A 16844-nucleotide genomic window follows, 5' to 3' on the forward strand; every position below is an offset into this window, starting at 1 on the left:
TTGAAGATTACTTTGACGCATTGTTTTCAAAGACTTCATCAAAATGAAACTAAAGACTAAAGCAAAATGCACTTATTTTCTTAGTTGACTACGATGAAAGAAAGCTCACCAACAAAAAGTTGACCCACGCTTTTCGCTTTTTCCCTATAATTTATGTAATTATTACATCAGTAATCCACTCATCAAATTTCACCAACAACAAAATAAAATGAAGTAAATATATATATATATACATATTAGTTACGAAAAGAACTTTAAAAATCTAAAAATAAAAAACACAAAGACTAAATATTAAAACAGATTCATATGTGCCTATATTTAACAACACTGCCCATATCAGTTCAAAAAAGCATAAGTAGCGAGAATCATCAGACTCAAAATGAAGTTATATATTTGGCTCTAAGTCTAACATGCTTTTAGTTCGATATGAGTACACGGCTTGGACCATTTGGTAAATATATTATTAATAGCACGTGTACATTTTCTCTAAAATTGAAAATGGCCGACTCAAACATAGAAAATAATATCCATCACCATCTCTGAATAGCAAAGAATAGAACAAGTGGACAAACACCAGCAAAAGTAGCCCGAAATAAATCTCGAGGAAAACTTAGCAGACCACAGCCAATAATACGTTAACATTTGTTTTTTTTCTTTTACAACCTCCTAACAGAGGAGTGGAGAGTTAGATAAAAGGTTTATCTTTCCCAAATTTTTCGGGATGTTTTGCATTTCTTAATATCTTCATAGCATTGTGTACAACTTTTGCAGAAAAAGGTTTAGCGACAAAAAGTCGACGTAAAACAAAATTTCTTTATTCAACTGTAAGTATTTAGACTTGAGCTAATCCTTAATTCAATATTTGAATAGCTGTATACGATTTATCTAACTCTCCTCTCCTCTGTTAGGAGTCAAGTTGTAAAAGTATTAATTGAAAAAATACATATGTCAACATATTATTGGTTATGGTCAGCTCTTGCCTGCTCTTGCTGACCATAGCTAGTCTGCTATGTTTTCTCCATAAATCTCTGATATAGTTTCTTGTGGGTACGTTCATGGTAAATATCTTATCGACTTCATTTAAATTCGGTTGTTAGAAACTTAGAATCAAACAATGCACTTTACCTATGTCACTAGGTGAGGAGCTTGTCATTGTTCGTAAGAGGTAATGTATAACTAATCCAAATATCCAATAATAGCAACTTTATTCCTGAGAATGCACTTCATATGATCGAAGAAAGTTAGGTTCTTAGGGAAGTTTGTGACCTTCGTTAGAAAATAGACAAACAAACACATTGAAGTGGCTCGTAACCGGTAAGAATCATGATCATATCGAAAGTTATATGAGACAAATATCAATAATATATATAGATGATATGAAGTGGTGCAGAATGAAAACTCTTATGCAGTTATGCACGATAGGATAAAAGTATGTATATAGTTTGATCTAACAAGAATGAGATAGGGAGATGTTGGTGAGGATAAATTCCGACGAGGATTATGGCTCACCAATCCATGCTAACTGGACGGAGAACTGATCATGAACAATCGAGAAAGTTCATTCGACCGTTGACTCAAGCTTTAGCCGTCAACTCGAGAAAAAATGGGGATACATGTAGATCAAACTCTTATCCTCTTTTTTTTTACTGAGTATAATTAAATCGAAATCATATGCATGCATGTCAAACCTACAATACAAATCATCTATTTATAGGTGAAAGATTACTTGGGCGATGATAATACGACTTGCGCAAGTCGTATTATCATCTCATATTACCGTAATGTTCCCTACATTCATATATGTAATAACCCGCATATATATGGCTACATTCACTATGGTACGTACATATATGCATCACGTACTACTGTATCACACTTGTGGTACCTACTTGTCTGAATTTACTTACTACTCCCATAGAGTAAGAACTGAGGAAGTAACATATATGCTGTAAATTCTGTTATTAATATCGCAAATATGAAAACTCTGATCATCATATGGTGTTTAGAGATTTTCTTTTATTCTTTTCAAGGCGTCATGAGAAGCGAGATACTGCCGTCAAATTTCTATGTAATAAAGTAGGTAATAGTAAAATTGGCAGGCAGTAAACGTTTTGCAGTGTTGATAAGGAATTGATCGATCGAGGCGGATGGTTGTTGATATATCACGAAAAATGCTTTGAGCATTGGCCTCACCTACTTCCATGGTTGTCGTGTATGGTTTTGTCACGGTGAGCAGAACTTCCACGACAAACTTGAAATCATCGAATTAATAACAAATAATGACATAGATGATGTAGAATAATTAATTCTAATTAGTAGTTGATTTGTGTATTAGCTATTATATTCGTTCGTCATGTTTTATAGAGAAAGCATCTTATTGTAAACTTACAATGATGATCAGATACTGTTTGACCACTCGAACTATATGAAGCAAACTTAAAATGAATTATCGAATTTCATCACTAAGACTGATACCATCCATTAAAATCCATAATGTGGTGAGTGATGATAGAAGGCCTCTCGACCAAAGTTCTTTGAATTTATATTAATAATTACAGCATAGGAAAAGACATCTCCTACGAAATTGGAAACATATCCCTCATGGAAAGGGTAACTTGTCTTTTGTTTTTTCCATTTGGGTTTTGTTCTCTCTTGGCTAAGCTACCCTCTCATAGGAAATGTGGTATTATAGCTCAAGGCATTTGATTGTCACATCTAGTTTTGTCCCTTTAGCCATGATAAGGATTTTCCTAATCCCACATTAGGCATGACCGTTTCCACTTTCAGTCCATGCCGGATTGGCTTTTACACACGTCTCCATTTCTCTCTGCCTTCCCCTCTCTTTCATCGCCACACATTTTCCATCTCATTTCTCACTCTACCCATATATGGTAAACAGTAAAACCTCCTACCAACCCTCACCAACCGTTGAACTTTCCCAAACAGATAATTCTGAAAATTACCCACCAAACCTTATATCTCATGACTTTCTTCCCTCCATTTCCTTACAACTTCCAAACAAAAATATATCTCTTACAACAGTATCTCTCGCTCATCTCTGGCAATCAATTGTATATGCATTTCGTTTAAGAATCCGAAGTTTTAAGTGCATAAAACATCCACTTGTTGAATTCCGGCTAAAAATACGGCAGACAGTAGTGTTCACTTAGGCAGTAACTAACTTACACGAATATGACTCATATGATTTGTATTATTCTAGATAACACAACTCATATTATTTTATTTCCACATTTGATGAATTCATATACATTGCTACATGAACTTGTCATCCTAATTCAATTTTGTTTCTTTTTCCTCACTCTTTCCAAATCCCCATTTGACCAGCCAAAGTACCAAACATAGCCTTGGGATAAAAAGAATAATATGTGCGAGAAAAAGAAAATATTATAGTGGAGATGGTGAGGTGAGCGAGGGTAGGTGTGAGATTGACCAAACCATCTCCACTTCACACAGAGCACAACAGACAATCCATTAGACTCATCTACTCTCTTCTTCACCATTTCCCTCCTCCCCAATATATAAACCCCTTCTCAACCTCCTTTCCTCTCTCAGCTTGACGTTCCCTTAGAACACCAAGCTATTCTTCTTCTCCATTTCAATCTTTTCTTTTATTTCCATCCAACTCCCCCAACCATGCAGGCTCTTCTACCCCCTAGTAATCTCCTCAAGCCCTACATTCCACCCCCGTCTCGGGTCGGGTCGACCCGGCTCGGCGTGCAATGCGCCTACCGCGCCGACTCCCTCAACTTCCACAGCTCCGTCGGCTCGAGCCGGTCCGACTGGCAGAGCTCCTGCGCCATTCTCGCCAGCAACGTCGTCTCCTCTTCCAAGGAGCAGCCCGCCGAGAAACCCGGTAGCAGCAACGACCACGTCGCCGCCGTCAACGGCCACAAGTCCTCCTCCGTTGACCTCGACCTCGTCCCCATCGACAAGCTCTCCCCCACCGACGTCGACAAGCCGGCCTCCCCTCCGGCCAAGGCCCTCACCATCACCGACCTCTCCCCGGCCCCCATGCACGGCGCTCAGCTCCGCGTCGCGTACCAGGGAGTCCCCGGCGCCTACTCCGAAGCCGCCGCCGGAAAAGCCTACCCGAACTGCGAGGCCATCCCCTGCGACCAGTTCGAAGTGGCCTTCCAGGCCGTGGAGCTCTGGATCGCCGACCGGGCCGTTTTGCCGATCGAAAACTCCCTCGGCGGATCAATCCACCGCAATTACGACCTCCTCCTCCGCCACCGCCTTCACATAGTCGGCGAGGTCCAGCTGCCAGTGCACCACTGCCTACTAGCACTCCCGGGGGTCCGGAAAGACTACTTGACCCGAGTCATCTCCCACCCCCAGGCCCTGGCCCAGTGCGAGCTCACTCTCACCAAGCTCGGCCTCAACGTAGCGCGCGAGGCCGTCGACGACACAGCCGGCGCGGCCGAGTTCATCGCCGCCAACAACCTCCGCGACACGGCCGCCATCGCCTCGGCGCGCGCCGCTGATCTCTACGGGCTGAACATCCTGGCCGACGGGATCCAGGACGACTCGAGCAACGTGACCCGGTTCGTGATGCTGGCCCGGGAGCCGATAATTCCCCGGACCGACCGGCCCTTCAAGACCAGCATCGTCTTCGCGCACGACAAAGGCACCTCCGTCCTCTTCAAGGTCCTATCGGCCTTCGCCTTCCGCAACATCAGCCTCACCAAGATCGAGTCGCGGCCGCACCGCAACCGTCCGATCAGGCTCGTAAGTGACTCGAACGAAGGGACGGCGAAGCATTTCGAGTACTTGTTCTACGTCGACTTCGATGCATCCATGGCGGAGGTGAGGGCGCAGAACGCGTTGGCGGAGGTGCAGGAGTTCACGTCCTTCTTGAGGGTGCTCGGGAGTTACCCTATGGATATGACTCCTTGGTGCCCTTCGCGGGGTGACTAATGCTATTTCTTTATTTATCAGACCCCTCTCCGCAATATTATTACCATACTCGAGGACCAATGGGGAAAATTAATTTCTTTCGTTCTTTCTTTTTACTTTTATTTTAATGGACTCTGAGAAATCCACCACCAAAACCCAAAGGAGAATTTGTTGTTGGGTAAATATTATTTATTTCCAAGTACATTTTTTAGTGGGAAGAAAATTGTGGGTGTTGCTCTAAATGTAAATAATGCGTATATGATATTGAGATCAATTTGACCAAATCCTCCTTGGTTTGGGTTCTCTTTTCTTCTTAGTTTTTTCTCTTTTATTTGCCAAAACATTATTGGGTTTCTTTCAATTTGCTAAACCCTTTGGGTACAAGCCAGGTTGGCACTTATAAGTGACCATATGTTCTGTTATTGATCACTAAATGAGTGACTAGTGTATTTTTGTCTACATTGCAAAACAAGGTTTAGGGAAATGCTTTCAGCTTCCGTGCAACTTATGTATGGTGCTATTAAGCAGCATTATTGCATGTTTAATAAGTGTGTGTCGCAAACTACACTCGAACGAGCTTTTTTGGTTTAGAATTAATTAAAGAATCAAAAAGTCGAAAACGATCTATGCAGATTTTATTTTGTTGGGTGTGTAACTCTTGAAAATGAAGTTTCTATGTTTTGTTGAGCATGTTATGGTCACATGGACAACGGATACCATTAATTTTGATCTTTGGAATCTGCCTTGGCATTTTTGAAAGGATTCCGATCATTTCATTCTGGCAAACAAGAAACATACCCAATTGTCAATTGGGAAAGTTAGGTAAGATGAGTGTTGCTTATGTTCTACCACTTCATTGTCTCGCGTTATAAGATCAACCTAGTTGGTTGATATATCTCTTAGTCCAAGTTGGCATACAAGTATCGTTTTCTTGTCTTGATGTTGTGCCTACTTGATTTATTATACTAATTTGGTTACTTCGTATCTGTTTACGCGTAGTTTGTTATCTCTATGTTGTGCTAAAACGATCAAAATCATTAAAAGTATCGAGACATGGAGGAGAAATAGGATTTATGTCATTATGTTAGTCCGCTATGCCATTTTATCTCAGCTTGTGATGGTACAACCAGGGGCGGAGCCACGTTAGACCCTATTGGGTCTCGAGCACCGGTAACAATCAAAGCTCTTATGATTTCTAATAATTTGGAGTAGCCTTCCTGGTGCAGTGGTAAGCTAATTTCTAATAACAATCTTTTTATTTTACTTTTTTTCTAGTCTTTCCTTTCAAACAACACACCAAAGCATAGTTTTACATAAAAATGACAATATTTTTGCTGGAGTTATACAATTAAGAGAGATGTCGTCTTTAATGAAAAAATTTACAAAGCTTTGTAATTAATTAAGATTACATATACAATTTTTTTATATATTTTAATATCATAATAATTTGTGCACCAGTAAGTTTGATTTTCTGGCTCTGCCATGGGGTACAATCACAACAATAAAACGAGGAGAAAAATGAAAAAATATGTGTGGTAATTCATATTTTGTATGGTTCATTGGGAAAGATGAGATAATGTATTCTTTTATTTTGATCAACAATTAATATACTACAACGACCTATTAGTTATGAGTTTTTTCGCCAGTTTTCATTTATATAGAAGATATTTATGTTACTAGACTAATTGGACTGGGCTAATTTCAATGTGCTTTTCAAAAGTATGATAATAATAAAGTATTTGAATTCACTCGGTACGAATTGACCAATACTGAACGTGTATCATGTAGTCATATTATTTAGTCAATGAACATATTAGATATAATGTATCTAGCTACCAGTTAATTAGAATATATGTGATATCAGCTATTATAATCATTTTCTATGGTTAAATTGTCGTAAGTTTTTATGAGCAATAATTTTGTGTACCTAGAACACTATGTGATACTGACATGTGATGTACCTAGTCAATCATATTATTTTATGGTGTGGTAAACATGCACGTGGTGAACAAAATATTATTTAAATATGAGTAACTAATTAGAAATATTAAAGAGTACATATAATATTTGTTATGTTTTTATATGAAATATCTCGCTGCCCTCCTACTAAAGTGAAAGCTCTTCGTATGATGGTGTGGTGAACAAAAGTACTTTCATAATTATTATAGAATGAAGTGGTGGTGGCGTTAAACATTGCGAGTAGATTTGTGAAAACCGATCGGAATGTTTGGCGACGCTCGTGCTTGAGTTGGGTTTGTTCAAATATCTTTGATTGATTTCACGTACGTTGTGCTCTCACCAACCAAAACCGAGTACAAGGCGTAAACCTAAGCTTTGATTTGAAGCTAGTGCCCGACATCAAGCCAAGTCCAACATACACATTGCTAGAAACTTTGAGATTCTTGCTTGTTTAAACCAACCAAGATGAGTTTGAGCACCACAAACTCGAAAACATCATGTACACAGTAATAAAGTCTGTTCATCGGAGTCAATAATGAAATATCTGACGAATCATTTATGAACAAATTTGTTGAGTTAGACGTTTCACCTAAGAAAATACTTGATTGGCTACAAAAGAAATGTCGAAAATGTCACTTGTTGTGAACGATATGCCTCCATGTAAACCCAAAACAATGGTTCAGATACACAAATCATATCTTAAAGAGGAAAGCTTCCTCATTGATGATAGGATTAGGACCAAAATTTATGTTATTATTCAATGAAAACTAGTACGACCAGTAATGTCAAAAGAGATGATTTGGAATAAAATTGGATATTAGAGCATCCGCAGCGGCGAGCAATTTTGCCGGCGTGCTCGAGCAGGAGGAGGGACCAGCCGGAGGAGCTCGAGCAGGAGAAGGGGAGGCTCGCACCGGCGAGCAGGAGGAGGCGAGATGCTCGCCCAGTCAACCCAGCCGCGGTGCTCGTCCGATCGCTCGAGCAAATTTTGCTCCGGCGTTTGCTCCGGCGTTTGCTCGATCGCCTGGCGGAGCCCACCGCCCGTGGGTGACGTCAGGCACGGGCGAATTTTTTTTATGTTAGGCGCGTGCGTTGCACGCGCAAAAAAAAAAGCGAGCCAATGAATGGCTGCCACGTGTCAAGCAGATTGGCCAACGGTCCAATTGATCTGGGCCTTCCATTTTGAATCAGAAATTTCGATCCAACGGTCAGAATTAATTGGCAACGGCTACTATTTGATCATAACGGAAATAAACCCAAAAAATTGTAAAAAAATCCCCAAAATTTCAAAATTCTCCCAAAAAATTGCCTATAAATACTACTTCAATTTGTTATGAACTCACACCAATTTGTGCACAACAAATTTCACATCTTCCTCCATCTCCTCTCTCTTTTCGTTTAGCATTTTTTTCTAAAACAATGGGCACCCATTGGCTTCCTTCCGAAGATTTACAAATGTGCATTTCTTTTGTCCGTCATAGCATTGATGAATATGACGGTAACAAACAAAAGAGGGACAAATTGTGGGAGACAATTCATGGCGATTATATGCTAAATTGGGTGCTAGCACCGGGTGAGAAACCTCCGAAGGAGCCAAGGACCCGAATCGCGCTCGCTTCTCACTACAACAAGTTCAAGCTACTCTTGCAAAAATGGGGCGAATGTTTGGCGACATCACGACAACGTATAGCTAGCGGCACTTCGCTAATGGACGAAGTAAGTACATTGTGTTATCATATATTATAATTTTTATTTGATTATATGAATTAAATTATGTAATTTATATCTAATTTGTTTAAATATATAGCATTGTTTACATATTTAATTATTTTAATATATCTAATTTTATTTACATTATTTATTTTATTTAATTTGTTTAAATATGTAGCATTGTTTACATTATTTGTTTTAATATATCTAATTGGTTACATTATTTGTTTTATCTAATTTATTTAAATTATGTAATTAAATAAATACCTAATATAAGTTTTTTACATCAGGAACGACAAGCTCAATCATGTTACTATAATGCCAAGAAGAAAAAGTTTACACACTTTGAATGTTGGGAAGTGGTTAAAGATCATCCATCTTTCGTTGCGGTGCTACCTACTACTCCATCTCCATATGCAAGTAGTTACCACGGTACTCCTTCCGCAACTGAATCATCTCCAACCATCAATTTGGATGACGACCAATTGAATGAGACACCTCAAAGCAACACGGCAACTCCATCGAGTCCACCTAGACCAATGGGAACCAAGGCGGCAAAGGAAGCTAGGCGCCAAAAGAAACATGGTAAGACTCCTATTGAGCAACGGGTGGAGGTTTTGCATACCATTGCAAGTGACCAAGCATCATGGCATACCAAGAGGCTAGCCCATAATGAAAGTGAGCTTAATTATTATGCGGAGTACATAGACATTCAAAAGCGAAAAGAAGCAAGGGCGGAAGAAGAGTTACGATTGAAGAAACAAGAGAATGACACAAGGATCATGACAATGGATTTGGAGGCTATGACCCCAATCTCGAAAAGGTATTTTACCAAGAGGAAACTAGCAATCCTTAATGAAGGAGAAGCTAGTCAAGATCAACCTACCGATGAAACATATTCGGATTGTTATCACCCAAATCGCGTGCTTTTTCCATAGTAGTTATAGTATTGTAGTAAGAATAAATCTGGGCTTGGCTCGTCATTTTATGTAATTTAAATTTTTCGAGAAATAAAATGCAATTTATTTATTAAGTTGAAATTGAAATACACATTAAATTAAAACACATACTGAAATTAAACACAAGCTTAATAATTAAACACAAACATCATGAAAACACACAATAAAACATATTTAAAGTATTTCACCGGTTTCCACTCTCCAAATGTGTTTCACCAAGTCTTTCTGGAGCTCTCGATGGATGTAAGCGGATTCGAGATCGGCAACACGGTCGTGAAACCGTTGTATATTAGCTCCATCTCTACTGATTGGCTCAAAAAGAACTCGATTCCCTTGTGCATTCACCGGCCCATCATAAACCCGGAAAGCCCTCGATGGGTTTTGCAAGTCTTCTTCTTCTTCCTCATCATCATCCTCATCATCCACATACTCTTCCTCAACAATCATGTTATGTAATATAATGCAAGCTAACATGATGGTAGTCATTACCGATTTGTGGTGCAATGTACAACTATGACGTATAATTGCCCATCGAGATTGCAAGATGCCAAATGCCCTCTCCACATCTTTCCGGTATGCCTCTTGTTTCTTTGCGAAGAGCTTATCTTGCGGCGTCTGGGGATTGGAAATTGTTTTGACAAATGTAGAGTACCTTGGATATATTCCGTCAGCCAGATAATAAGCTGTGGTGTACCTCTGTCCGTGGACTTCGTAGACGACAGTTGGGCCTCTTCCGGCAAGGATCTCTGAGAACACATTCGATAGGTGGAGCACATTAATGTCATTTTTAGCTCCAGGACAGCCAAAAAAACTGTGCCATATCCACGTATCATACGAGGCCACTGCCTCTAGGATAACCGTTGGGCGACCCTTTCGGCCCGAGTATGCCCCTTGATAGGCGGTTGGGCAGTTCTTCCACTCCCAATGCATGCAGTCGATGCTTCCAATCATACCTGGAAAACCTCGGCGTTCTGCTTTAGCTAATAGTCGCGTGAGGTCTGCCGGTGTTGGACTGCGGAGGTATCTTGGACCATAGAGATGAACAACTTGGCTGCAAAACTCCTTCATACATTTCAGGGTAGTCGATTCCCCCATCCTTGTAATTTCAGTACACTGATCTGCGGCTGACCCGTACGCTAGCATTCGTAGAGCCCCGGTCATCTTTTGTTGGGGAAATAGCCCTAGCAAACCAGTGGCGTCTTCTCTTTGATGCCAAGACATGTCGTGGTTGCAGAGGTCCGTCATGATAATGTTGAATCGGTCTCTGCTCATCCTGTACCTCCGACGAAAGTCTTGAGCGTCGAAAATTGGACGTTCGATGAAGTAATCTTCCATGAGATTGTGTCCCCTAGATAGCCTTTGACGTGGCTTATTCGGTTTTTTACCGCGACGTGAACCGCTTGGTCGTGTTGATTCATCATCGTGTTGTGCTTCCGCCATGACCACCTGATTCACGAATGATTGCTCCATATCGTCATCCTCTTCTTGTTGACGTTGTCTCCGCCTGAAAAAATTGTGAAAGCTGAAAGGATTCATCAGAGTGATGAACAAGGAAATGTTGCTAAGTGTTTAGATTGAAGGATGAGTTATAATGAGTGATATTAGACGTTTTTATAGCAAATTGGTCGAAAATCTTATCAGAAATTTGGTCCAATTATTTTGCTGACAGTGACACGTGTCAATTCTCTACTAGTCGAAAATCTTATCAGAAATCTGCTCCAATTATTTTAGCGACAATGACACGTGGTAGTGACACGTGTCAATTATCTATTAGTCGAAAATCTTATCGGAAATTTTGAATAATATCGAGTCGATAATGACACGTGGCACATTATTATTGGTTGTAAATATATCCGATAAAAAAATTAATTATTTCACAACAAGACAAAATTGAATTGCTCAAGCAAATTGTAAATGGGTGTGTGAAAAAATCGATTTGCTTGAGCAAAATATGAAATCGATTTGCTTGAAGCAAAATTTGCTTCTGGCCCTACCATTTGCTTGAGCAAATGCAATTTATGGGTGCGGATGCTCTTACATAGTGATAATAAGATGATTAATAAAATGGAGGGGGCTGCCGAGATGTTTAGTGAGAGGGTTTGGTGGGGGAAAGGAGAAGCATGATGGAGATTGGAGAATGAATGGGTTGTGGTAGGTGAAGCATTAAGCATTGTGCTTTGGCATCTTAATTTGGTTGATTAATTAATAGAGATTGATAGCTACTTCGATCACTTCACAATGATGGCTTCCTACCTCTGCCTGACGTCGTATTCGTCGGCATTTCCTTTCCAAGTCTTTTCAATTGGCCTACCGTCCTACCCCCGGCATTTTCCGATCCCGATTGAATGAGAATAATACAAGGCTACGGAGTAGCTCTGGCTTCTTCTACGACATATACCTGAATGAGTCTAGATATCTACAATGAGTGGCTTGAAAATACTAGATACAACAATTAAGAGATAAGAAGCAAAATTTATCGAAGAACTTTTATTCTACTATTGAATATAACGAATGATCAAATGTAATATATTCTCAAAAATAAAATCACTTCACACTTAAAGAATATAGTCAAGTGTAATACAAAAGCACGAAGGTCTTTGTCGCCATGAATGACGCTAACACCACAGAGGTCGTTGAAGCCACGAAGGTCTTGAATGCCACGGAGGTTACATGATTAATCTCGCCCATCACTCAGACTAAGCTAGATCTCATACACTTCCGAAAACTATTTTTTCTTTTCTCTCTATGTCTATGATCTAAAGATCTAATCGCTCAAAACCCTCTAAAGCTATTTCACAAAAAAAAAACAATTTTCTGTTTTTTTTTATTTCTAATCGGTTCTACCCCCTAGCACCGTGCACTTATTAAATAATAGACTTCTCTCTCATTCCGTCTAGTTAAGGATTACAATCACTCATATAACAACGAGGAAGGTTGATCCCTTTTATCTAGAAAAGGAATTTGTCTTATTTGAAATCAAATCTCAAATATATAAGGAAAATAACAACTCACCTATATCTCTTTTCAACGAAATCAAAATTCCTTTTCTAAAACAAATACTAACCAAAACTAATCTCCCTTTATCTCTTAACAAAGATAAAAATATTTTTGAAAAAAGCCTTCCTAATATATCTAGATCTACCCATATAAATGATATAAAAAAATAAAGAAGAAAAGATCAACCTATATGGCAAGAAACCTCACGACATGAAGCTTTCCTAGTCCAACTAGGAAACTTCAGTTCCTTCATTAATCCGGCCATCAATTCCTTTGACACAAGCTTGATTGACTTTGAACTCCATCAACGTACATAAATGCCAATATATCTTCACAGCTTGAGTAAGAAATCTAGTACATCATCAGATGAAATTTAATGTTCTTATTATGTTTTAAGGAGTACTTAATTTTCCATATTGATAACACACACACACACACTCTCTCTCTCTCTCTCTCTCTCTGTGAGAACTTTGCGTTTTCATGTCGCCCTGATTTTCATCGCCCCTTATAATACGTACTCTTTCATTCAGTGTTGGTTCTAATTTTGTTGCCCCTTCGAATTCTCTGTCGACTAGAAAATTTCTCTTGTACGGTCATTCAGTTGCAAAGGAAACGAACAAAATAAGAAACACAATTAATGACCACGAAACATGGCATAGATACAACTTGAGAGATTAATGTGCTTCATGTATGAGAAGCTTGCTAGTTAATTAATTATTAGGTCCCGATGTGAGATGTTGGATAATCTTTCTTCAAGCTGATTGAATCCTTGAATGAGACCATTTTTGAAAGCAGCCTTGTTGCTACTTTAACAGTGCGGTTTACCTGAAGGTATTGAGTTTCCTAGTCAACTCATGAAATCTTGATTTATCTGCAAAACTCAAAATTGAAAGGTATATTCTATTTCTTTTTCTTATTTTCTTGACAATGAATTATTTTCTTATTACCATTTTGCAATTTGGCAATCCAGTGCGCTATACCATATCTATTCCAAACTTATTCACTTCGGGGTTAATTACTTTTTTCTTGACATGAATTCTTTTGCTCAGACATATAATCATGGTGTGTAGAGCTTAAACTATAAATCCTCATTCCGCGAGTCATTTTGGAAATCTAAAGCAACATGTAAAAATTAATCCGAATCATTTTTCTTTCAGCTCTAGGTTGAAACAACCATGCAAATTTTTTTTTTTCTGAAAATAACATGGGTTAGCTCCACTACTATAACGGGAAGCCTCGTTTAGTGTCAACATGTTAACTAATAAATTGAAATCTAAGAATGCATATGTTAGAGGATATAATAAATATTTCCCATATTTACAAGGGTTAGTAAATAACAAAACAACACAATAGAAAAATTAGGAAAAAAAGAAGTAAAAAAATTAACAATGAAAACTTTAATCTCACACAAACTCTCTCAAATAAAATTAAATAAAAGGGGTCACATTCTAATATTTAGTTTTTTTTATCAAACTTAAAATTCATGAAAGAAGGAAGCCAATAGATATCAATTAGCCTTGATGAAAGAGGGAAGCTAATGCATAGGTTAATGTTTAGTCCTAAAACTAAGTAAACACACGCGTGAGCGCTATCTTTTACGGACGCATCACGCGTGTATGAAGGCTAGTTTGTTAAGAAAAGTATTTGGTGAAAAATGTGTTATATGTTACTCCTTAGAGTATTAAGTCGAACTTATTGATTAGAAAATTGTGTTCATGACAGAAAAAAAAAATTACAACATAAAACCTCTAGGTACCACCCCCACCTGGTAAAATCAAAATATATATTATGTTGCAAGTCTGGCTACCTGGCTATGGATATTCAGATTTCCATATCCTATTTACGATCCAACCATATGGGAAAGCCTTCATCACGTAATCCTTTCCCTCCACCTCAGATTCTTCACCATCATTCTTCTTAGAATATGGATCGGAGGAATTGAAAGTATTTTTGAATTTAAAGTGTGTTGTTGATTTATTTAAGTCATCTATGTTATTTCTTACCTAAGGTAAGGAACACAACTTTTTGTCCTCTTTTGGAGGATTAGGATTTAACCTTTTGTACTTAGAGTATCTGATCTTTTTGTGCCAAGGGACATTAATTATAATTAATGCAGAAATAGCGTTTGCATTTCACACATCTCTAAAGTGTGTTGTTGAGTTATTTAACATCACATATGAGATATTTCTTTTTGTACACATTAAATTTTCAATTTAGGGTTTTATTCTTAACATCACACCGATCCTCGTCCCAGTTGAGCAGGAGCAAGACTCAATGGAGTAGGAGCAGGAGCAGGAGCAGGAGCAGGAGAAAGAATTCAAGGACCTCGAGCATAGCCAAATCAGACTGCGGCTGTCCCAAATCGATCTCGCCTGCTCTATTCATGATGTCATGTCATTTGTTGGGTCTTTGTCCTCTGCGTTAGCGGTGAACAAGCTCTATTTCAAGGGTTTGGTGAGCGAGAAACTGAAATTTTCTTGGCTGGTATCAGTGCAGTTATACGCGCATCCAACGACAAACTGATCTTTAAGCTCGGTGAACCGCTGCTTGGGAATGGGCTTAGATATTGATTTGCACACAAGCAGGGCCGGCCCTGAAAAATTTGAGGCTCAGTGCAAAGAAAAAAAAATGGGCCATTCCCCACACAAAAAAACAAACAGAAAAAATTGGCCCTTATATTGAAAAAAAAAACAAACAAACAGAAAAAAAAAAAATTTGGGCCTAGGCCCAGTGGGTAGCACTGGCTGCCCCCCTCAGGGCCGGCCCTGCACACAAGATATTGATGATAGTCAGATGTTTACAATTGATGGTTGCCAACATCGGTATTGCTTCTCTAGTATGTTAATACATGTAAAGGCAAAGTTGCATGAGGGAAACCTTCCTAAATGTCCCGTGCATGAGGTTGCAAATTGTGAGTCTAACCTTATTGTCAACAGCTGTTTGAAATTCTTAACACTGAAATATAACGGTATGTGCTAACAGGTAATTGAAGCACCGATTTCTACAATTGACAGAGTTTATTGTCCTTATCCAAGGTGCTCTATCTTCATGCAAGAAGTGAGGTTTTTCGTGTGTTTTCTAGAGTGAGATGTGTGAAATGCAAACGCTATTTCTGCATTAATTATAATTAATGCCCTTGGCACAAAAAGATCAGATACTCTAAGTACAAAAGGTTAAATCCTAATCCTCCAAAAGAGGACAAAAAGTTGTGTTCCTTACCTTAGGTAAGAAATAACATAGATGACTAAAATACCAGATTGCTCGAATTTGGAAAATATAAGGAGTGATCAGTTGAAATTGAAACTTGAAGGAGTAAATTGTCGAATTTGTGATACTTGTATTTTGTACTCTTGATCAATTCAGTTTAGTGGATTAAGTTTGATTATGTAAAACGTCTCACAGTGGTTTTTACCTTTATGGTTTCCATTATAGTCAACAATTATTGTGTGTGATTTAATTTGCTTGTTGTGTTCAATTCATATTTACCTTTACAAGTACTTTCACTTGATATCAAAGCAGGTACTATTTAGTTAAAGATCCAGGGACGATGGAACACAACAATGTCAATGCTCCTCCTCCCTTCACCAGTGACAACTTTTCTGACTGGAAAAGGATGATGAGAGCATTCATCAATGTGCAAGACTCAAGGGCTTGGCAGTGTGTATTGTATGGATGGTCACCTCCTCAGGAGGATTCTAAAGCTGTGGAAGGGAATACATCTCAAACTTCAAATATCAGACCTTTTAGAAAATGGACTAAAGATGAGATTGCAATGAATGAGGCTGAAAACAAAGCAATGAACGCTATTTACATTGCACTTCCTGTAGAAAAGAGAGTAATCATAAAAAAATTGTGAAACCTCTAAAGAAGCCTAGGAGGCTTTGGGTTCCAACTACGAAGGGGATAAAAAAAAAAGTAAGATCTCACAAGTTACAATTACTAATGCATGAACTTGACTATATTAAGATGGAAGAAGATGAGACCATAGATCACTTTCACAAAAGGTTAATCACCACAACTGGTAAGTGTCAAAGCTTAAAGGAGGTCATTCCACAAGACAAGATTGTCAAGAGGTTCCTGAGGGCTTTACCAATAAAATTTAGAGAAAAGAAAACTGCTATTTAGGAGGTACGTGATCTAGATAATTATCCTCTCGTAGAACTTGTTGGTAATCTTAAAACTCTCAAACTAGAACTGAAAGATGATGAAAAATTTGAAAATAAGAAATCCAAAACTATTGCCTTTAAAGCTTCAAATAAATCTGAAAAATCTGAACATGAGTATAGCTCTGCTGATTATGCT

At 38.5% G+C, this 16844-nt stretch overlaps 2 protein-coding genes across 2 annotated transcripts; both read left to right on the forward strand.

Annotated features, from left to right (window-relative positions):
- Window positions 1–3522: 3522 nt before the first annotated feature.
- LOC126789381 (arogenate dehydratase 3-like) lies at window positions 3523–5220 on the forward strand. The gene has a single exon (XM_050515527.1). The coding sequence runs from the start codon at window positions 3655–3657 to the stop codon at window positions 4936–4938; it is 1284 nt and encodes a 427-aa protein (XP_050371484.1). The 5' UTR covers window positions 3523–3654; the 3' UTR covers window positions 4939–5220.
- Window positions 5221–8555: 3335 nt separating this feature from the next.
- LOC126787291 (uncharacterized) lies at window positions 8556–15532 on the forward strand. The gene is made up of 3 exons (XM_050513201.1): window positions 8556–8592; window positions 8877–9507; window positions 15525–15532. The coding sequence occupies exons 1-3, from the start codon at window positions 8584–8586 to the stop codon at window positions 15530–15532; spliced, it is 648 nt and encodes a 215-aa protein (XP_050369158.1). The 5' UTR covers window positions 8556–8583.
- Window positions 15533–16844: the final 1312 nt, after the last annotated feature.

Source organism: Argentina anserina, chromosome 3, assembly GCF_933775445.1.
Source record: "Argentina anserina chromosome 3, drPotAnse1.1, whole genome shotgun sequence".
Lineage (NCBI taxonomy): Eukaryota > Viridiplantae > Streptophyta > Magnoliopsida > Rosales > Rosaceae > Argentina > Argentina anserina.